The sequence below is a fragment of the Anarrhichthys ocellatus genome, unplaced genomic scaffold (genome assembly GCF_004355925.1).
Source record: "Anarrhichthys ocellatus isolate YVR2014 unplaced genomic scaffold, GSC_Weel_1.0 scaffold12, whole genome shotgun sequence".
Lineage (NCBI taxonomy): Eukaryota > Metazoa > Chordata > Actinopteri > Perciformes > Anarhichadidae > Anarrhichthys > Anarrhichthys ocellatus.
Window position 1 is genome coordinate 1,087,934 of NW_022280042.1, and position 20,837 is coordinate 1,108,770.

A 20,837-nucleotide genomic window follows, 5' to 3' on the forward strand; every position below is an offset into this window, starting at 1 on the left:
CCAGTAATCGTGCACGAACTCCAACATGCACCGTGTTCTCCGTTTCCTGTTCATGTAGAACATTGTAGATTCTCAGTCTCATTTTACTACCAAAAGCATTTAAATGCATTGGATTATGAGGGTGATTATGAGGGAACATGGCAGCAGAGAGCAGGAGTGTCACAGTGGGAATAATTGGTTAGTAACCGGCACTGTTCTAGCACAGCATGGGACGCGGTATAAAACCCACAGTTCAGTATCGCTGCTAACGAGCACAAACCCGGTCGGATCACCTCGGAAAAAAAACGAGCCGCGATCTCGTTTTGTCACATTCCAGCGTGGGGCGTGATGGTGAGATCCCGAGGCTTGTGACTCCCCGAGTGTTTGTCACTTCCTAAATGTCAGCGCAGTCGTCAAAGTCAGACCGCGTGTCAGTCCGAGTCAGGGCTACTTTTCCATCCGTGACGGCGGGCACGAGGCGCAGCTGCTGCGTCTCCGACACCCACATCATTAAAGCCTCATCATGGCCGGCCGACCCAGGTGACGGTGCACACTCGCACACGGGGTGTAAGGAGACTGACGGGCCCGATAACGGACCCGATAACGGACCCTCTGACAAAGCTCACTCCAAACAGCCAGAGAGGACGAATCAAATGGGCACCCACGTGTCTGGGGGGAAAAAAAAGGGCAACGGGGTGTTTTCCCCTCTAAAATATTCCATCTTTTCTCTCCCCCCCCCCCCCCCCAACACTCACCCACTCTCAACCTCCCGTCACTCGGCTGAGTTGAGTGGGGATGTCAGCCTCCTCTTAGTTTTCCAAATTGCTCCTGAAACCTAGCCAGCCATAGCAGATCTGCATTCGGCAGAGGACGGGATGAGGGCACATGGAGAGGAATAAGTTTCCAAAATGAAACATGGAGATGTTTCTTTGCATGATGGCCCCCGGGAAACCGGCTTTTTAAACAGGGTGAAGGAGTCACTTAGTCATACCGGCGGATTAAAGCCGACCTTCAGGATACTCGTGCAAGGACGAGGAGGCGATTTCCAATGATTTGATTATTACTGCACCAATGTATGTTGGCATTCTGTATGTCTGAAGGAGCCTCTGTGATGAGGATGCAGATGAATTAATAGCGATAATGAATTCAAATGGAAGTCTGAACTGCACACACATCAGAGGTGGGAAGTAACCAAGTACATTTAGAGATGTATATTACACTACAGCTTTTGATTCTCATAGCATATTTCACGTTTTAACATGAGATAAGATTTTTCTTCTGTTTATTTATCTTCTACTTCTTACTTTTTATCCTTCCTCTCTACCCTCCCAAATCCCTACCTTGCTTCCTCTGTCCTTCCTTCCTATTATTTCTTCTTTCTTTGTCCTTTTTTTTCCAGGATACATGATGGAGAGGAACTAGTGTGGCGGCACCGGCTCCATCTGCAACACCTGGAAGCTTCTTGACATCCTCACCAAGCCATATTTTTCATATATGTATCATTATATAATATTTTTTCGTATTATTACTCATTATTTCCTTTTGTCCTTTCTTTACACTTTCAATCATTGAAAGTGTACAGGTGGTACAGGTACAGGTGGTACAGGAACAGGTAGGTGGTACATGCACCGGTAATGTGGTTATATGCTGCAGGGCTGATGAGGGAAAGTGGAAACCGGCTAGGTGAGCTGGTGAGGGAGTCAGGTGACTGAGGCAGAAGTCTGAGGACATCTGGTGGACAGGTAGAGAATGTCAATGAACGGGTTTGAAGTGGGAATGTGGCTGAAGGTCTTTCTACTACGTACTGATCCTCATCCTTTCTTCAGTCATTCCTTCTTCATATGATTTGAAATAACAAAAGAAGAGAATGAGGATCCTGACCTCTCTTTCTCCTCCTTCCTGTCCTTCTGTCGATCCTCACTTTATTTTTTTTAATCTTCTTTCTGCACTTTCTCTCTTTTTTCTTCATTGCCATCCTTCGATTGTATTATTCCTGACATTCCCTTTTCCTCTCTTTCTTTCTCCAACTTATCTGAATGCATAACACATTTAAGTTTAATTCCACATAACGGTGAAACTTCTCTTTAAATTGACCATTTTCATTTTCCAATCTCAAGGAAAGATTGACTGCAAGTCAACATCATTTTTCCTTTCTGGTATTGATGCTTTAACTTCTTAGGATTACACAATTTCTTGCACTACCGTGCTGTTCATTCGCTGTCATCTCGACACTTGACACTTGGGGAAAATGGCAGCAAAGAAGGAAATCGGCAGAAATTTGAGGCTGCGGCATCGACAGTGGACTTGGCAGTGAGGCTTAACAAGCTTTCTGTTTTGACCCCAGCTGTGCCGGGCCCCTCCTCGGACTCCTCGGCAGGGGTGTATGATGTGTGACAGAGCTGTCACAGGTATCAAGCCTGCGTGCGGCAAATCCACTGACTGTGGCGAGGAGCGCGGGGAGGACAGGCGGGACGGAGGGAAATAATGGGGGGCTGAAGGGTTAGGGGGGGGGGAATCTCCATCGGAGTGACAGCTCGTCCAGGTGGGGGACAGCTGGGTGACAGTGATGGAGGGGGAGGAGCTCCAACACACACTGCCAACAGGTCCCTATAGTCCCTGCTATTCTTTGCTGGCTTGCAGAGTTTCCATAATACTGAAAACACAGGGATGTTTGCGGATTTGTGCAGTAAAAGCAGATAATAGAGTGTGTATACATACTGTAGTGCTTGTGGAAATACACTCACATGCACATCCACAGTGAAACCTGACTACACCACTGAACGCCGGACACACATCACTGCTCAGGCTAGATCTGGGTCACAAGTCATTAAATCCCCTTGTTCATCAGCTGCCCTTACACACACACACACACACACACACACACACACACACACACACACGCACTTTGCACTCCCGTCAACTCACCGCATACCATCTGTCCTCCTAAAGCTGGGTTATCAAATCCATTAAGGTCTAGCAGGTCAACATCCACAGAGCAGCCAGACGCACGTGAAGCAGCCCGCTGACAATGGCCACGTCTCTGCTCACAGCCAGGGAGGAACTCTGAAGACACCACACGTTGCAGCTGTGGTTATTGGTAACACTTCATAATAACCATCATTAATCACTGGTAAAATCATTTAACATGGAGCACATGGACCCAGATACTTATAATATTTTCTGAATGATTGGTTTGTAAACCGTCTATAAACATTATTTGGTACACTATTATAAAGTTACAACTGATGATGATAATATCTTGTAATTAAATGGTAAGTAAATACTTTGTAAATCATCTATAAACTTCTACGAACTTTATTTGTGATAATCACTTTTCATTTTCATCTACATGTAATTGTTTTTTGCAATCTTAACATTTACAGTATTATTGTACTTTTTCTGACAGCAATGATCTTCCATAGAGGGATGCCTACATATTGCGACCTTACCACACTACTGTAGAGTAGTCTCAGGCAGAGAGAAGAAGAACAAATAGGTCTCAGAGAGACATGGGGGGAAGAAGGCTTTCTGTAGAATAATACGATAAAGACTGTCTGGAGGGCAGAGGCAGACCAACAGAGATCAGGAGGAAACAAAAAATAGCCATGTTGGCTGACTTCTCAGATAAAGGCCCAGCACAGCTGGTGTTTATCCAGCCAGTATCTATACTGTCAAACTCCACCATACAATGCTTTAGTTGTTCTGATGTTCATTCTAACTTCAGAAAATCAATCGAGGGAGATGAGAAAACTGATCTCCTCAGCAAAACAAGGCGGAACAGAGCGCCAGCAGACATTCTGCTCAACCAAGCATTAGCCCACATTTATTGGTCGTGTCGAGCCACAGAGCCGTTTTAACAGCGCCTGAACAGTTCTTGAGAACCCAAATCCAATTGCAGCCATGTCGTGTTGAAGCTCTGACAGCTGTATGTGGAGGGTGAGGGGAGAAATTCTATATAACAAACAATCAATATCTGTGATTACACATCAAATGGACTCCTGATGACGGAGCGTTGTTGTCTTTGGGCTGTGTTCCATCACCTCGACCATCGTGCCAAGTTGACAGAAGTGGGTCACGAAGCAGTGAGAAATCATATAAGTAATCAATACCGAGCAGCCGTACGAGCATGTCAAAGCAGCTGCTAATCCTCTTTGTTAAGAACTCCACCAGGCAGCAGCTCCTACAGGGAAGCTGACAGGGACGTAAACAGCTTGATGCAGCATCTTCCACAACCCGCTACCATGAAAATTGATGAATGCTTTATTATTGGAATATGTAAAACATGTTGAAACAGTTGCCACCGTGCACCGGCATTACTTGTAGTCTTTGCCCCAGGAAACCTTTTCAGACTGATTTAATGCACTCTGAAATAATGGATCTTAATTGTCAGAAAGGAGCGACCTGCTTCTTTTAACGCATTGAAGTTGTCATAGTGACCACCGCTATGACAAAGAATATGAAGCTTTTCTCGAACATTGCATATTGACCCGGGACGACTTAAATGCATTTTCGCAGAGCTCTACTGGCTGCTTTTTGTAATTATCACACATGAATGCAGTGAAGAGCAGCGGTGTGACAGGTGATCTCCTCTGGGTGCTGAGAGAGAACAGGACATCACTCATACCAGGCGCAGCATCTCAGTCATATGGGAAGAATCCAGCTATTGTGGGACATCAGGTGACAGGCTATTTTTAGGTTTAAATATAATGTCCTCCTAAGTTACTGTTAATGTTCTGAAACTCAAATTAATGCCATCCTTTTGTTTTAAATCCTATGAATCAACTGACTTCGGCTACTACTAGTAATGTTGGCTCCCTCGTCCACATGTTACGTCCTTGAGCAAGACTATAATTAGATAATTAGTGTGTAGGGACAATCAGCATGAACATAGAGTCCAATGGAGATGTAAATGACGAAAGAAAGGCCTCTGAAATCAATAGCAATAAGAACTCATCTAGATGTTCACATTCAAATTTCAAGATAATCTGTCACAGTTCAGCTCCACACCCTCCTCACTCTTCTTGTCAGTCACTCCCTCCTCATCAGTCTAAACTCCCTTCACCTGTTCACTCACCTGCCTCTGATCAGTAATCAAGCCCCTATATAGACTCCTGCCTCCCAGACACATTTGCCAGATTGTTCTTTGGTTCCATGCCAGACTCTCCAGCACACTCTCACGGACTGATCTCCTGTTACCGATCCTGCCTGCCCCTGTTCTACCCGCCTTGCCTGACTCCCGGTAAACCCACCAGCCTTCTGATCCTGACCCTGTTTGAACTCTGCCTGCTATATTTGAAGTTGGTAATAAAAGCCAAAGATCTCTGGAATCCTGTGTGTTGCATTTGGGTCCATATACAACCCGTTACATAATCTCCAAATTACATAAAACATTCAGTATGATGTTGGGAAGTGAAGCACAAAAACTGTACAAATATTCTTGCCTTAAATGATGCATGTATGAAATCAATAGAAAATACAAGAGAGGGATTGCTGCAAGGCAAAGTGGTCGGAGTTCCAACGCTGATGTGGGGAAAGGAGTTTATTTTGCTCTCTTTGGTGGATTGAGGGCTGTCTCATGCCGCTGGTCATGTGTATGCAGCAGCCATTTCTTCCTGTCACAAGAGTGCTGGGGACAGACCGGAAGCAGTTCTTGTAAGGGGTCAATACCCGGCGATAAGTGTCTCCTTCCCACAGTGGGAACTGCCATTGGTAATTCAGGCTTTGGTGAAGGTTCCCTTTGAGCCTCTGGAGCGCTCCTCTCTGAAGCCGTGGTTTAAGGCAGCACTGACCTCAGCTAAGAGAGTGTGTGAACTAACTGTCGCCAGAAGTTAAAGAGTTATTTCACGTAGGGGGCTATAACGCTGGATGCTTTTAGTCTTCACCCCAATGCCAGGGACAGCAAGGTAGATCCACTTTGCACAGTGCCATGCTTCGCCATGTTATATCGAAAGTACGGCCCCCAACAGACACACTGAACAGCTGTTCATGTGCTCTACAAAGCCGTATCAAAGAAACGCCTGGTGGGATGGCTTTGTGAGTGCATCTCACAAAGCTTGTAAGCAGGCCTGAAGAGACCCTCCCACTGTGCTCTGTACACACTGGACACAGGGCTGGGGAAAAGGGTGGGGTGTCGATTGTGTTGCAACTGACCCCGTCTTCACCCTCTGAGCATGACACACTTACATGTCCATGTCCTCCTTGATGAACTGGTGAATGTGGTGTGCAGGGTGTCTGCTGCTTGCCTTTTGACCCCTACAGGGTTAGGCAATGACTCTATTTCAAGGCAGGGTGTGCATTCGATGTCTGTAAGCGTTTAAGAGAAGGATATTGTAACCCTAGTTCTATGAGCACAGGCGGAGCCCACTACTAAAGGGGCCATGTCGCTGCTACTCTGCTGTCTCCGGTGTCGAATGGCAGACATCAGTGCGAGCTGCCTTATATACTGTGGAGTCTGCACATATTATATTTTCAGTGGCCAAATGCATGCTTGTGATTGGAGGAGAGTATTATCCATAGAGTCTAGAAGTGGGCTCCTTCTCCTTAGAACTAGAGTTGATTGCAATACAAATGCTGGAAATGTAAGTATTTCATACAGTGATAGGCAGTCATCCGGAACTCATAGGAGTTGAAAGTTGAAGAGAACAAGTGCATTTGACAGAAGTTGGGTTGCAGTTAAATTCATTGATGCCTATTGTCAAAAAAGGGAGGTGGGAAAAAATGTGACTATTACAGACTTGAGAACCTGGGTTATATGAGTATAGGAGTCCATATTCATGCACATTCATGAGGATTCACACGGGTTAATTAGGTAGAGAAGCAGCAGCTGCCACCTCCAAGCTTGTGTCTTCAGAACATCAAAGCAGCGTTGGCCAGCTTGGTGTTCGGTCCCATCTCACTCTTCTCTTTCTCTGCCCTCAAGTTGTTGAGCGACATCACTCTTTAATCAGCTATGCATCTGGGGAGCACTCTGCCCCAAAGATATCATGCAAATGAGCCCACTGTTCTTTGGTGGAGCAGCGCCTGGCGGGGTGCTTGATGCATTCTGGTGGTCTGCTGTTCTGTAGTGAACCCGGGAATATTATGTAAGATTGAATTTGTACAGGCCTGAGCCAAGGCAGCGTTGCTTTTCATGCAGTCTTACAGGAACAAAAACTGTACCTCTTAACCCTCAATTCAGTTCTGGCTAGGACCTAGTCGTTTGCAGGGGCTTCCAGATGGATGGAGCTGGAGAGTGATCTCTTCTGTTGGCTCATGAGGTTTCTGTGGGTGTGCACCTGGGGGTCACTGATTGTGTTACTTCTGGCTACATTTACCACAGCTTTTCCAACAAACGGCTGCTGTCTGTGGCCTGGAGGAGTGAATCCCAATCTGATTTCTAAAATATTGATTAGCAGGAGAAAACCCTTATTAGTTGAAATAATTAGATAATTATGATATCCATGTAGAGGTACTGTTGTCTGTAAATAGAATTGATTCAGCAGTAAGTAAAACGTCTTCAACCATCCGTCTGTGTTTAGTTTATCCCCAGAATTAATTATTTGTTTGCTCACTTCATTGACAAAATATTTCAATCAGGACAATTTGCTTATTGCCAGTGGATTGATCCCTGTCTCATTCCTTCCATTCTCTCTCAATTTTGACCTGCTCTCCAATATCCAGCCAATTGGAGAGAACCGATGCCACTGAATGATCATTTAGAAATTAGTGATTATTTCTTTATCCTTCAGCTTGTGGAAAGCTGTTGTTAGATCCCTAGCCATGCTAACTCCTGCAGCTGATGCTAATGACCCCACTCACATTATGGTCTCTCACTTAACAAATTATCTGCCCACAGGAAGAACACCACCCATAACCAAGAGCATGGATGTCACGACAACTGTTTTAAACGTATGTTTCGACTACCACTAATGCCGTTGTATGACTAGAATATGCGCAGTACACTGGTTGACCATCTAATCTCTAAACTATGAGAAAGAATGCCCATCCTCATCTTTTACCCTTTTACCTCGCGTATCTCAACATATCCTCGACTTGTATCTTATCTTATGAAAAAGTTGCTCATTATTTGTGCGTTTTTCAAAAATGTTTGACCCACCCGTCTCACCTACCTGCCCTAAGTCGTTTATACTTCCTGATTTATGATTATGTGGCTTACATACAAATTGATTTTGTGGGATATCTAACAATTACAGCACATTCATTTTTTTGAAGGTAGAGCAACAAATGCTGTATGAGAACAGCCTGCTTATTTCAATACCTCTTTCACTCCAATTCAAGATATGCCAGCCTATGCAGAGAAGTCAGTAATATCCTCTGACGGCAGCTTTTGCCCTTCTGCGAGTGTAAGGAAGCGCTGTCTTTGATGTACTAACTGTCTGCAGCAGTTGAATGAAGGCATACTCAGCCTTTGTGCAAACACCCTGCTCTTCAGCCATAACAGCCAGCAAGTGTGATTTTAAACTTCACAATGACAGTTGTTCACAGACACCTTTTGAGTCATCTGGAACAAAGCTGTCAAGCCAGTCGTCTCTCTCCAACTCTGATCGCGGTTCACATTATGGCTGTTACCTCAGTTGTCTCTCTGCTTCCAGGACCCAGGCTCAGTGACATCTTAAACTGTGCAGATGAATGTGCTTTGACAATACAATGCTTATGTGACATATCAGATGTTATGTCTAGATAATGGCTAAATGGTGACACAAAATAACTAAATACTGAAAATATGCAATCTCTCTCTCTGATGAAATGAAAGCACAGCAAAGCAGCATGACATCACATTTAGAGGACTGTGATGTTTGTGAATTATAGATTCAACTCTTTTTTTTGGACCCTAAACAGAATAGTAATTCTAATAAGTCCTGCAAGTTAAACTACAAAACATATTGTTTGTCCCTCTAGTAACACATTGATGGATTACTGAACAGGCCTTCCGGGGACAGGCCCAGGGGCTCACAGTCTCAGGGGCCCCTGGTCCTTCACCTAAAAAATGTCACTCAAAGAGACACGTGCCGCCCAGGGAAGGACAGGGAACGACCACAAAGAAACATAAAACGACAACCAAGAGACACAAAGGACGACATAGAGACCAAAGCATCTACAAAGAGACACAAAGTGACTCACGACTATGAAAAGGAGAGAAACAACCACAGACAAAAAAACTGCTAAAAGATAAAAACATTTACAAAATGACACAAACCCAACGACAGATGTGTACCAACTACAAAGAGACACAAAACAACAAGAAAAAGAGGCTAAACAACTATAACGTCTAGACAACAAATGAGGGGATATGACAAAATTGCCTGCGCATTGTCTGATTTAATGCAATCAATAACTTATTATAACTCATTTCTAATTTGGAATTGTTGTTCCTGTTAACTCCCCGTGGGGGACAGCAGAAGAAGCTGTTGCTATCAGAGATGTCAATCAATCTTTGGAAATGAAGCCTAACTGAACCACAAAGATGTCTGCTGCAAAACAATAACCAAAAGAATAAACACAGCGGTATGTCAATCCTGCAATGCAACTGCCTGTTTCATCATTCTGCATCTACTGTATGAGGCTGTGTTTAGTGCTTATTAGCAAATATTAGCATGCAGACACTAAGGTGGTGAACATGACAAATGTTACACCTGCTTAACATCCCCACACTGATGTGTGCATCAGTAACACCTTTGACTCGCTTTACCTAACCGTACCTAAGTAATGCTATGTTGATCATGTATGGCCATTGCATGAATATGTTAATAAATAATTAACATTAAAAACTATTTTTTTCATTTATTCTAGTAATCTGGGGTCTTGTAGAAACGTCCTTGATTATGTCAGATATACGCATACGCCTCATGTATTTGGACTTTGTTCATTGGAGTTATTAAATGTGTTGTATTTATTGTTACAAACTATTAGTTTTTACACTATATTGCGCAGATCAGAAGTGCAGTAACGATGGCACAGTTAGAGGCCAACCGTGCTACAAATTGGTCCACTTATAGCAATGGCAGGCACTTACCGACTGTGTGCTGGCTACAGTACGACGTAAGTGGACCATTATGTGAAAAAACACATCAAATACAATTTGGAGGAAATGGCATATGGGCATCTTTATGAAATTTTATATTTCCCATTTCAAAGTGATGATTGACCTGCAGTGTGGTGGGGGCCGCAGGAAGTGTCTCATGCACTCCCAAGAGGCAGTGGGGGGAAATGAACCATGCTGATGTTCCATGAGTGACTGTAACTGCTAAGCCAATGAAGACACCAGCTCTGTAAGCTCCAGAATAACAAATCAACCTCCCAACACACACACACACACAGACACACACACACACACACTCTGCTGTCACAGATTAAAAGCTAATGTCATTCTGCTCCACTTAGCCATCTCTGATTTAGATGTTCTGGATCTATTTTTTTCGTGTTTTGTTTTGTCAAAGCATCCATTTGATGTGCCATTTCCTGTTCCCTTTCATTATCCTCGAGACCTGCTGCGCTGCTTTTCATTTCAGGCAAAATGAGTCCGCCATCTCAGCAACTATAATTGCTGAAAATTCATTCCAATTAAGCAATTTTCTTGAGTATCCTTTTGCTTATAACATGACTTACTCAAAGGAAAGTATATCACACTCTGGGGGGAATGAAGGGTTGCTATTGGCGCTGTTATTATTATTATTTTTATCAGCTGTTATTAACCGCGGCACAGCCGTGTCCATGTGGCGGGTTGAGGCTAACCGGGACATCCATCTCCTCGCAGGGAAAAACCATCTGCCTCGCAAATCCCTCCAGTGCATCTGTTGTATTCTGCAGATGACCGTCTGTATAGAGAGCAGCTCCTAAAGCTAATGCATGTTTGAAATCCCAACGTTTTCCCAGCCAACACTGACTCCTCAAGAGCACATTTTGTTTTGAACCAATAATTGTTTCTATCTCACCCAGACATTTTCAGACAGCAGGGTTGGGAGAGAATACTTCATCATGAATGTCATTGTAGTAGTTTTGGAATCACAATAAAAGCTGAGAAAAGGGCTGTGACGCTTTAAAGGCTTAACCAACAGATTATTAGCGAAGCTAAGCTAACCAACCATTGAGACCATACACTTATATTTACTGAGGTAATAAATCAAGTGAGGAGTAGTCATTTCTCATAGACTTCTATACAATTGGACTGCTTTTTGCAACCAGACGAGTCGCCCCCTGCTGGCTATTAGAAACAATGCAGGTTGACAGCACTTCCACGTTGGCTTAATTTCTCAGAAAGGCTAAGAAACAAAGCAAATAGGCGTATTAAACAATTTCTCTAAGCCCATTACCTGAATCAATGTGAGTCATGCTGTGTGACATGAAGGCGGAGGAGAGGGGCTGACGTAATAAGAGCCAGTGGACACTGCTGATTAGTCAAGACCATGGCAGTGGCGCAGATTGTGAAAAGCACACACAGAGCACCATTTGTCTTGTTAGTTTGCCAAGGCGGCAGATGACTCTGCTCACCCTCCTCCCCTCACTCTCATCATGTGTGCCAGCCAAGATGAAGAGCATGTTTACTCGTTTTCCTTTTTTTGTCTTTCAGCAGGCTCTGAGCTGCAGCTGCAGCCTTCTGCCTTTCTGTGTCACGTCAGAAGGCATCACCTCATCGTCTGACAGGAGTGGATATCCGCCGCTGACAATTGTCGTACTTCGACGGCACATTTCCCTCTCGCTCCTCACGTGCTGTTGTCACTCCACCGCCAGGGGGGAGGGATTTTGGATTGGTAATGACCTCCTCCCAGCCGCAGCTGTCCTTGCAGAGATGGAGGAGTCATGGAGGAGGAGGAGGCTGCTGGGAGGCTGAGTACCAGCCCTCTGGCAACTAGAGAGGCCACTAACTAAGACTAGAATAGAATGAGGTGGAACAACATAAGGGAAAAGAACAACACAGATAATGGAGAGCAGGTGACGATGAATGTGTCTCTTAAAAATATGGGATAAATAACCAAGCTAAGACTGTCCTGGACTTTCTTTGGCCACACGGGTGGAGCAGATAAAACAAAAGGTATCATTTTAACACACTCGGGGGTTTTGCTTCTACAGTCTTCCTTGGTCTGGTTTGACCAGTATAACTCTTCTCTACTTGTAATACCATCATACTACATTTTAGCATTTACTATGTCCCAAAATGTATATTTTGTAGCCTCTGGACATTGTCCTGCATAGCTAGATCCAATGAGAGTTATCCATGATCAATTGTTAATTGGTTTTCTCTGCCTATGAATTGGTTTCATCCGATGGCGAGGCCTTGTTTCTTTAATAATCCCAGAGGTTATAGAGAGTCCAGGTTGTTCCAGTTGATTGGTGAGCAGCGCTTTGACAGTCTCTCAGAGCTTCATCCCATCTGTCTTATTCGTGAGAGATTTCCCTCTCAGGGTCACTGACTCATACTAAGCAAACAGTGCTGCGCCATAAAGTGATACCACAGGAAAGTAACGTTTCATTCAACTTGTCAGTGTCAGTGTCACGACAGCATTTCATATTTTCCATCAATCTCTGTTTTGCTGTGACAGGCCTTGGAAGGCTGAATGAGATGTCAGAAACACGATACTTAGGATGAACACTGATTCAGTTCCTCCTTTTTGAAAATTCACATTTTCATTTCCTATTAATTAGTTTCCTAGTTTTTCAATTGGTGTTTTATGTCTGAAAGTGAAAGGGGACGTGTCCACCAAAGTGTTTTTTCCTGATTCCGGCGTACTATTGAATTTCTTTGCAATGGGAGCGTCACGAAATGAAGCTACAAACAGCAGCAGCGTGACCAGGCGAGCATCATTACCTGCTGCAAGTTTCTTAGTGGTCGCAGAGAGAGAGATCTGATTATTAAAAGGTTCAGATTTCGCAAGTCTATCTTAAAACGATACATACAGTTTACATCCAGACATCCAGAGAGTTATCCTGTTATCATCATTCCTCCTCTCCATTCTGGACTTGAAATGATCTCTTTCTAATATGAATCCAGTATAGAGATGAAATGAAGGAGAACATCCACAGTCTTTGATCTGTATAAATATACATTCTAAAGCTCGGTCGAAGGTGCGCTCAAGTGGTTTTTCTTGTGCTGGTATACGTAAAGGCTAATTGTGCCCGCTGCAACATACTGTATACCCACCTGTCCATGGAGACACACAGATGGATGCTGTGGAGGATAACAGGAAGTAACCTGATTGTTGATAGCCTTGATAACCTGTCATTGAGTGACAGCACAGGTCAAAGTAATTAACACTGACGTTGGCTCCTTTTATAGCAAATATTCCAGTTCGATGCAGCAATTAAAAACATCTGTGTTTGACAAGGCAACATGTCTGCTTTGAAAAAAGTCCATACAATATTTCCCTTCACATTATCTGGTCATGTGCACCCTCCCAATTATCAACAAATCTGCTTCCATCAGCTCTAAGAAGCCTTTTTACGTTTTCTTTATTTTTAGCTCATCGTGTTGGTTTTCCAGCCTGCTATCTCCCCTCTCATCAGCAACATCCCCCCACTGATACACCCGATGTACACTACCTGCCCAGCCAACCCATTCTCACTCCCAAATGGTCAGTGGCCCTCGGCATCTGATACCGATACAAACCTTTAGCAATTTTTAGATGTCAGAGCAACTTACGTAATTTAATTTAAAGTCTGCACAGGGCAGACTCATCCCTGAGTCCAAAACTGCTGCTAGAGGAGAACCTATAGAGCCAATGTGAATATTGGGCTTTCATTTATGATGTGGACGGAAACACAACTCTAAATGAAATATAATGCTGCTCTGGTCTGCTGAGTGTGGATGTAAGCAGCTGTTGCCTAACGTGTTGATAATATGCAAAGTAAAACACAATAAAGAATTCATCAAGCTTTGATAGAGAGTTGATAGAAAAGAGTAGTTTTAATGATTCATAATTATTATTATTTATTATATTAAAATACCTATTAGCAGCATGAAACATAAGATAGCTCTTTTTGTATTAGCACCACAAAGCTGTTGAAGTAATTCATGACATTACATCCATTAAATGTGATTTAATGAGATCAAATCTATCTCTGGTCTGAAGGGCCTCTGGTGTGCTTGTAGTGAATCAGACAGTAAAATGGTGAGTAAGCTGAGTAGAGGTTGCAGATTTTATCCTTTTTCTACCACTGGTTTGTAGCATTGGGGGGGTTAGAGGCAGAGCAAATGGAGAGTGCCATGTGCCTCTGACAGATCCCAGTGCAGCAGAATGGAGCTCACCGGCACTCTGGCTCATGTGACAGCTTCCCGAAGCCAGATGGCACTTAGTGTTATCCAAGAGACCTCATCCTGGCACCTCCCACACCGCATTGTTGGAACCAAAGTCTGTACGTGCAGATGACCCACTGTAGCTATGGTGTTGGCTCCAACCTGTGGACCATCTTGCTGAAAAGAGGGGAACCTAGGCCCTGTGGACGATGCTGCTACCTCACTGTCCGTCCCTAATAGCATGCACTGGACTTGAAAGGGCATGCTAATGCTTGTGCACTGCCGTCCTGTCAGGGAGTCATCTTTGATGATGCCTCGTGAATTTGTGTGCACTTTCTCTGTCAATATGATAAAAACGTAGCAACGTGGACAGATATCCTTGTAGGAGACTCCTTGGTCTCCCAGATTTAAGAGGCACCAGTAGTAGGGTACAAGAGATCAGGACTACGAGAACCTGAACTTTTTAGGCAGCGCACTGCTGACAGGTGTCTCTGCTGTGTTAGACACATGAGCATGGCCGTCCAAGTCCTGCCAGTCCCTAAACATAACCTTCCGCATTCTGTTTCCAACAAAAAATATTTTCAGTTTCACATTGTATATAAGCTATATATTAATTATAATATAGAACGTGATCACTAGCTGCAGCTGTGCAGTAGAGATCAATACACACCCTCCAGCCAATGAGAATGGAGCATTCTCTGTGGCCACCGATCCTTTAATGCACACTGCTTTGGATTATCTCATGCTCTAAATCAAACTGATCTTGACGATTAGAATTTAACGTATTATTGTTATTGACCAAGTCTGAGTCAAATAAAAAATTTTTTTCCATATTTTCACAACCATCCCACCCTGTACCCGATGATTCGAACATCCATCTTGCAGTTGGTGGAATAAATAACACCTCTTTCTGGTGCTAAACTGATTATTTACAGTGCTGCTGAATCATGCAGCAGTTTGAAGAGGACAAGCTGATCTCTTGTCTGTGTGTACATGTCGTTGACTTGATTTTCCTTGGTCATAGTTGTTTGTAAACGATATTTAGGGTGACATATTTTAGTTTTTTTGCATATTGATTTTAGCCCCAGATAGATGTTCCACAATATTCTGCAAATAAACAGGAAGAGAAAGTAACTCTATCTGGCTCCACCCTCGCTGTATCCGTCTATGCGTGCACCGGGTATAGTAGTGCATGTTGTGCCTGAGTCAACCCGAGGAAAGTGAGCTGAGGGAAACAGTGTAAGCGATACAGCTGTCCAACAGGGTGTGTGAGGTTGAAGTGGTGGAGGGTGACGAGTGTCTGATGACTTCTCTCACTCAATTTACACTCCCCTTCTTGATGTATCAGCCCGCCAGCACGGACGCCGTCGGAAGCTGCTCTTTGGGTAGGGCCCGTCGACCCTCCGCACAACATGTCCGCCTCATCCCAGTGTATTCCCACTGTGATGGGGCAGTGCTGCATGTTAGCACCTTACCCACAGCGGCTGGAGGTATCTGCTGGAATCATTCCAACCGCAACCTCCAGACACCGTGTGAGGAGTGCTCTGTTACACACTCAAGCATTGCCGCAATTAGATGAGCAAGTCGGTAATCTTGGTGTTGTACAATATCTTTGCCACACCAATGTCTCGTAAATTTGTTCCCCGACTTTTCTTATGTTAAAAATTCCAAGTCCGCTGACATCAATGGTGGGCAAGGCCATCTGCAAAACTAGATTTTGATACAGGGCCCCTTTACAGCTGATGTACAACTAGTGCCTCCCTGAGTCAGGGAGAAAGAAGATAGATAAATTGTGAGCTGCAGATGACTGTACTTTGTGTGAACCAGTACCTCTACCTCATGGTAAACTTCTTTTTTGTTGCCATGCCATTATGGAAAAAATTACAGAGTGAGGTTAGTACAGTATTATAATGATTGGTAGAAATGATGGCAACTAGAAAAGCTAAGATATAACAAGCTACCAAAGGGACCAGAGAGTCACCAATGAGTCTAGTTCTGTTTGGAAGCACACTGCTCAATGCTGTTTGGGGCTTACAGTCTTGTGTTTTGTCACCTTTCTGTACACAGATGGCTTCCCTCCAGTGACTGCACTGACACAAGAATTGTATATGAGCGCACAGAGTGAATCTACTGTGTGTCAATTAGTGGAGATGGAACACTCTTTTCTGTCAGAGCCACAATCACTTTGTGATTTGGGGACGGGTGTGTTTTTACATCAAAATCTGCAGCCTAACAAGATCCCATCTTCTACATTGTCACTCTGGTTTTTCTCTCCTTCTGTTCCACTCCCCTTCCTGTCTCTGCCTCTATCCTCATCTGCATTCTCTCTCTCTCTTCACCTCTTTTTTCCTCTCTGCAGTGCACATTTTTTCAGAACACCTTTTCCCCCCGGCTCTCCGGAAACTAAATATAGTGACTGGCGCAGACAGCTCGGCCTTATAACAAATGGTAAGCAGAGCAGAGTGGCGCCGATGGTAGCAGGAGCGTACAGATGTACTGTGGCTTCACTTCGACACTTCTTATGAGCCATGTAGCAGATACATCAACTAGCTGCAAACAATGAAGAGAAACAGAAATGCACAGCTTAAACCAGAACAACGCTACATGCTACAGTTATATTGCTATTAAAGAGTAACTGCACACTTAGATGTTTTTTAAACTATAAACTAAATTAATTAGCTGTACTTTGTTGAAACACATCCATGCTGGTGGTAATATTGACATTTCTTAACAAATGTATTTTAAAAATCAGCATTCAGCACATTATGAAATCTGGTAAATCAGTGTTAATGATTGATTATCTGGCGTTAGCAATGTGCTTTCCTATGCTAAGATGAGTGTGTAGATGAAGTTGTTACATTTGACTTTAGTGGCAGGACAGTTATCTAGCTAACGTTAGCGTGCTAATTCCACCACGTTTTCATGTTAATGTCACACTGGTTACAGACAATGAGTAGAACAGCAAACTGGAGAGGGTAATTCTTGTCTCACTTGTGGTCTGATAAACAGAAAATCCATCAAGTGTAGTGCCCCATGCTACTATAGCCGTTGTGTTTGTTGACGCAGCATTGAGGCTTTCGTTATACGGAAGGGGGCGTGGTTTCATCTCTCAGCCTCTTACCCACTCATATGCATTTTCGCAAAATGATGCAGATGCTCAGGAAGAGTGCCTGGCTTTGAAGCTAATTCTACATAGTGGCCAATAGTGGAATTGCAGTTTCCGGGTACGTCACCTAATGCTATGGTGCCCAAAAAAAAAATAGACTTACAGACTTACATTGGGAACGCTGTAACTCAGTGGATCATTTTTTTCTGGTTAACCAACTTCTCAGTAGTAACACTTGAATAGCCCTCATTAGGTCCCTAAAGTTGTAAAATGCACTAATAGCTGAAGCCAGAGTTATTTCCTTCCTCCGTTCATAGCATGACTTCAGTCCATATTGTCTATTGAGCTACAGAACAAGCGTACTTATAACCATTACTACAATCTCTTGGGGCCTATCCAAGTACTTTTGTTGCCTAAACCTAAGCAAGTAAAACTAAAAACTAAGTCATACTACATTGTAAGGTTATTTTGCAAACACACTTTAAACATGTAACCGGCAAAAAGTGTACATCTCCTGTGAACACAGAAGTTTATTTTGATATGTATGTAAGACACGCCATCATTTCCATCCATCAGTTCCATCATCAAGTATTACAGGACAGGACAGCCGCGGCTAGCTGGTTAGCATGCTCATGTCACTTCCTTTTTTTTTGAATGTTTTAACTAATATTCCGGCCCGATCTTACACATTGCACATTTTATCATAGCAATGTATTATAATTAAAAAAAATAGTTCTGGAAGGCACAGCTAAATGATTTCCATTTAGCTGTGCAGCAGATTGGCAAATGCTTGTTGTCTTACTAGAGGCCATGAACAAATGACTTATTTTGCATTTCATTTGGATGCTGTAGAAAGTTTCAGCTTAGATTTCTTCACCTTTAGGATGTTTAGTTGGTAACTGATTGTCTGGGAGAATCAGCAGTAGAATATGTGCTGCTATTGTGTAGGAAATGAGTCTTTTTAATTCCCAACAGGCACTGTTGGCCTGGGAGAGGCCTCACACATCACTATTCATGTTAGAATGTGAGAACTTTCTACAAGTTCCCAGCTCATGCTAAACTCAAGTGATATTTTCTTGAATCAACTGCTCAGTTTTTTGTTGAGCTGACTGCTATTTCCTCCCGTACAGCCTTCCATCTTGCACAGGGAAGTGTGACTGCAATTCTGGAGCATGTGTAATGGTTTCTTCTTTAGCTTGTGGCTAAGGACTCACTCTTTCTTTACTTTTCAGACATGTGAGAGATGCTTCTTTAGCAGCCTACATCAGATTTACAGCAGAAATAAGCTTTGCCCAGCTACGTCTGTGTTCCTAAATATCTCTCTTTAGAAAGAGAAAGATGGGTTCATATGCTTGTTTTCCACATCATTTAGAGGTTACACTTAGAATGGGCAAAATAAACTTTCTGAGAATCCTTTTTAAATGCTCTTTTGATCAGAAGAGGCCTGATGTTCTGCCAGAGAACGGCCACAGCTATGCTCCCTTCAGCTGGAATCTCAAAACTCTTTCCCTCAGAACATTTGATGTCATCAGCCTCCTCTCAGACTGCGACATTTTTTTCTCGGGCAGCAGACATTCAGAAGCCGAACCTTTACGTCAAAGGCAAGATAAAGTATTCCTGCGTGATCCAGAAACCACTTTCATCTGACAGAGGGGACAAAAATAAGATGCACAGCACTGTGGTGTAGATACCGGCTCGCATCACAACGGATCAATTTTCCAGGCATGGAAATGTTGAGGCTGCTGGATGTTTGATGCTGCAGAGTGATTAAAGTAATTGAAAACGCTACAAATGTAAGACTCTTCACTTCATTTGTGTGGCACAACTTTGTGCTTTGAGGGTCAATCGAGGCTGCGTTTGAATACAACCATTTGAAATAAAGCAAAGAATGCAAACTATCTCCTGCACTGCCACTAGCAGCTGAATAGCACCAGGGGAGAGAAGCACAAAAGCCCACAAACCATGCAAGCAATCAAGAATACATCAAACATCGGAGTGAATTCATCTGCTTGATTTGCTGCAGTATATATCTGCTCTGTAAGAATGAAATGATAAATATATTTTGACATACAGACCATTAATGTGTTTTCAGTTTAACTTAAGTTAGCAAAGATTAATCAAAGAGCTTTACAAGGTTTCCACTGTCCCCCTCACTGCATGTACACCCAAAAAGCAACATGTCGTCCACCATATCTTTCCTTCACACAAAGACCATCCAGCTGGTGAATCACTCATTTAATCAATAACTCTCATTCTGACTCAATCAGCCTTCTCCACAGTAATGAAAGCCTGGGATTGGTGGACTCACCCAGAACACCGAGCCGGTAGTTGATTGTGATGACGATGACGTTCCCGTAGCTGGCCAGGATGCTGCCGTCGATCATGTTGCCGGTTCCCTCCATGTAGGAGCCTCCATGGATGTAAACCATGACTGGCTTTAACCCATTCTCATCGTGGATGTCTGCCAAAAAAGAAATAAAAAGATATGAAATCTTACTTTGTATTTGATGTAAAAATTCAAAGAATATCCCCAAAAAATGTACCTCTGAAAAACAATGGAAAATGTCCGTGCTACACTACGCCCATCTTAGTTTAAATAGACAACAGGAAGAGCTCATTCATATCGTTTTAGATATCCGAGGACAGCAGTGGAAAGTAACTAATTAAGTACATTTACTCAAACATACGTTGAGCTGCTATTACTCGAGGATCTCTATTGGGCATTACATTTTAAAGTAAGGAAATTCAGATAAACAGCATTAACCCCATGCAGGTAAAGCAGCAGAGAGGGAGAGCAAAACAGATGCATGCATCGATTAGCGAAGTAGAACAACTACCCCCAAACCATCAAGGGCCCCATGCACAGTGGCCCCAAGCCACAATCTGGTTTTAGTTCTTCTTGTCACTTCTATACACCGTATACAAAAAAGCCTGAAAGTAGACATTGGGGTAGCACATACACATAGTAAATACAAAACCTAACTGTTGAATCAACACATAAAATGACCCATCAATTGAACTAAGTGAGAGAATAATTAAATGACACGGCAGTTGATGAGGAATAGATGGTGGGTAACATTCCTTGTGTCTGTAGACAGCAGTGCTAGCGTCACGATGACTGCCAAATCTAATGTAACTGCAGCAGCAAAAACAAAAATGTGTGACAACCCTTTAGCGAATACCCTTAAATACAACAAGTCCTCCAAATCCCTATAAGACCACATTGGTCGTTTGTTAATATGTTAATAATCACTAGTATAGTACATACGGTATTTAACGGTATGTATGTCGTTTTTGTTTCCTGTTTGGAAAACCATAAACCCATTCTTAACCCAAAAGGCTACAATGAAAGATATGAATAGCAATTACATATGTGCAGATCCTTTACACAGCACAGCACACAAATACAGAGAGATTAAGAATCCCAGAATACGTTTTACATCATAGTGCTCTCTGTTGAACAGACCTTGCAGTGAATAACCAAATATATATATATATATATATATATATATATATATATATATA

At 43.1% G+C, this 20,837-nt stretch overlaps 1 protein-coding gene across 2 annotated transcripts in view; it reads right to left on the reverse strand.

The window, feature by feature from the left end:
- The window catches only part of nlgn4xa (neuroligin 4 X-linked a), an 81,328-nt gene that overhangs the window by 29,841 nt on the left and 30,650 nt on the right, over nucleotides 1-20,837 (reverse strand). For both annotated transcript variants that reach the window (XM_031852380.1, XM_031852379.1), the window contains one exon: nucleotides 19,621-19,773. In XM_031852380.1, the coding sequence (XP_031708240.1) occupies nucleotides 19,621-19,773 (153 nt within the window). The remainder of the gene's footprint in view (nucleotides 1-19,620; nucleotides 19,774-20,837) is intronic.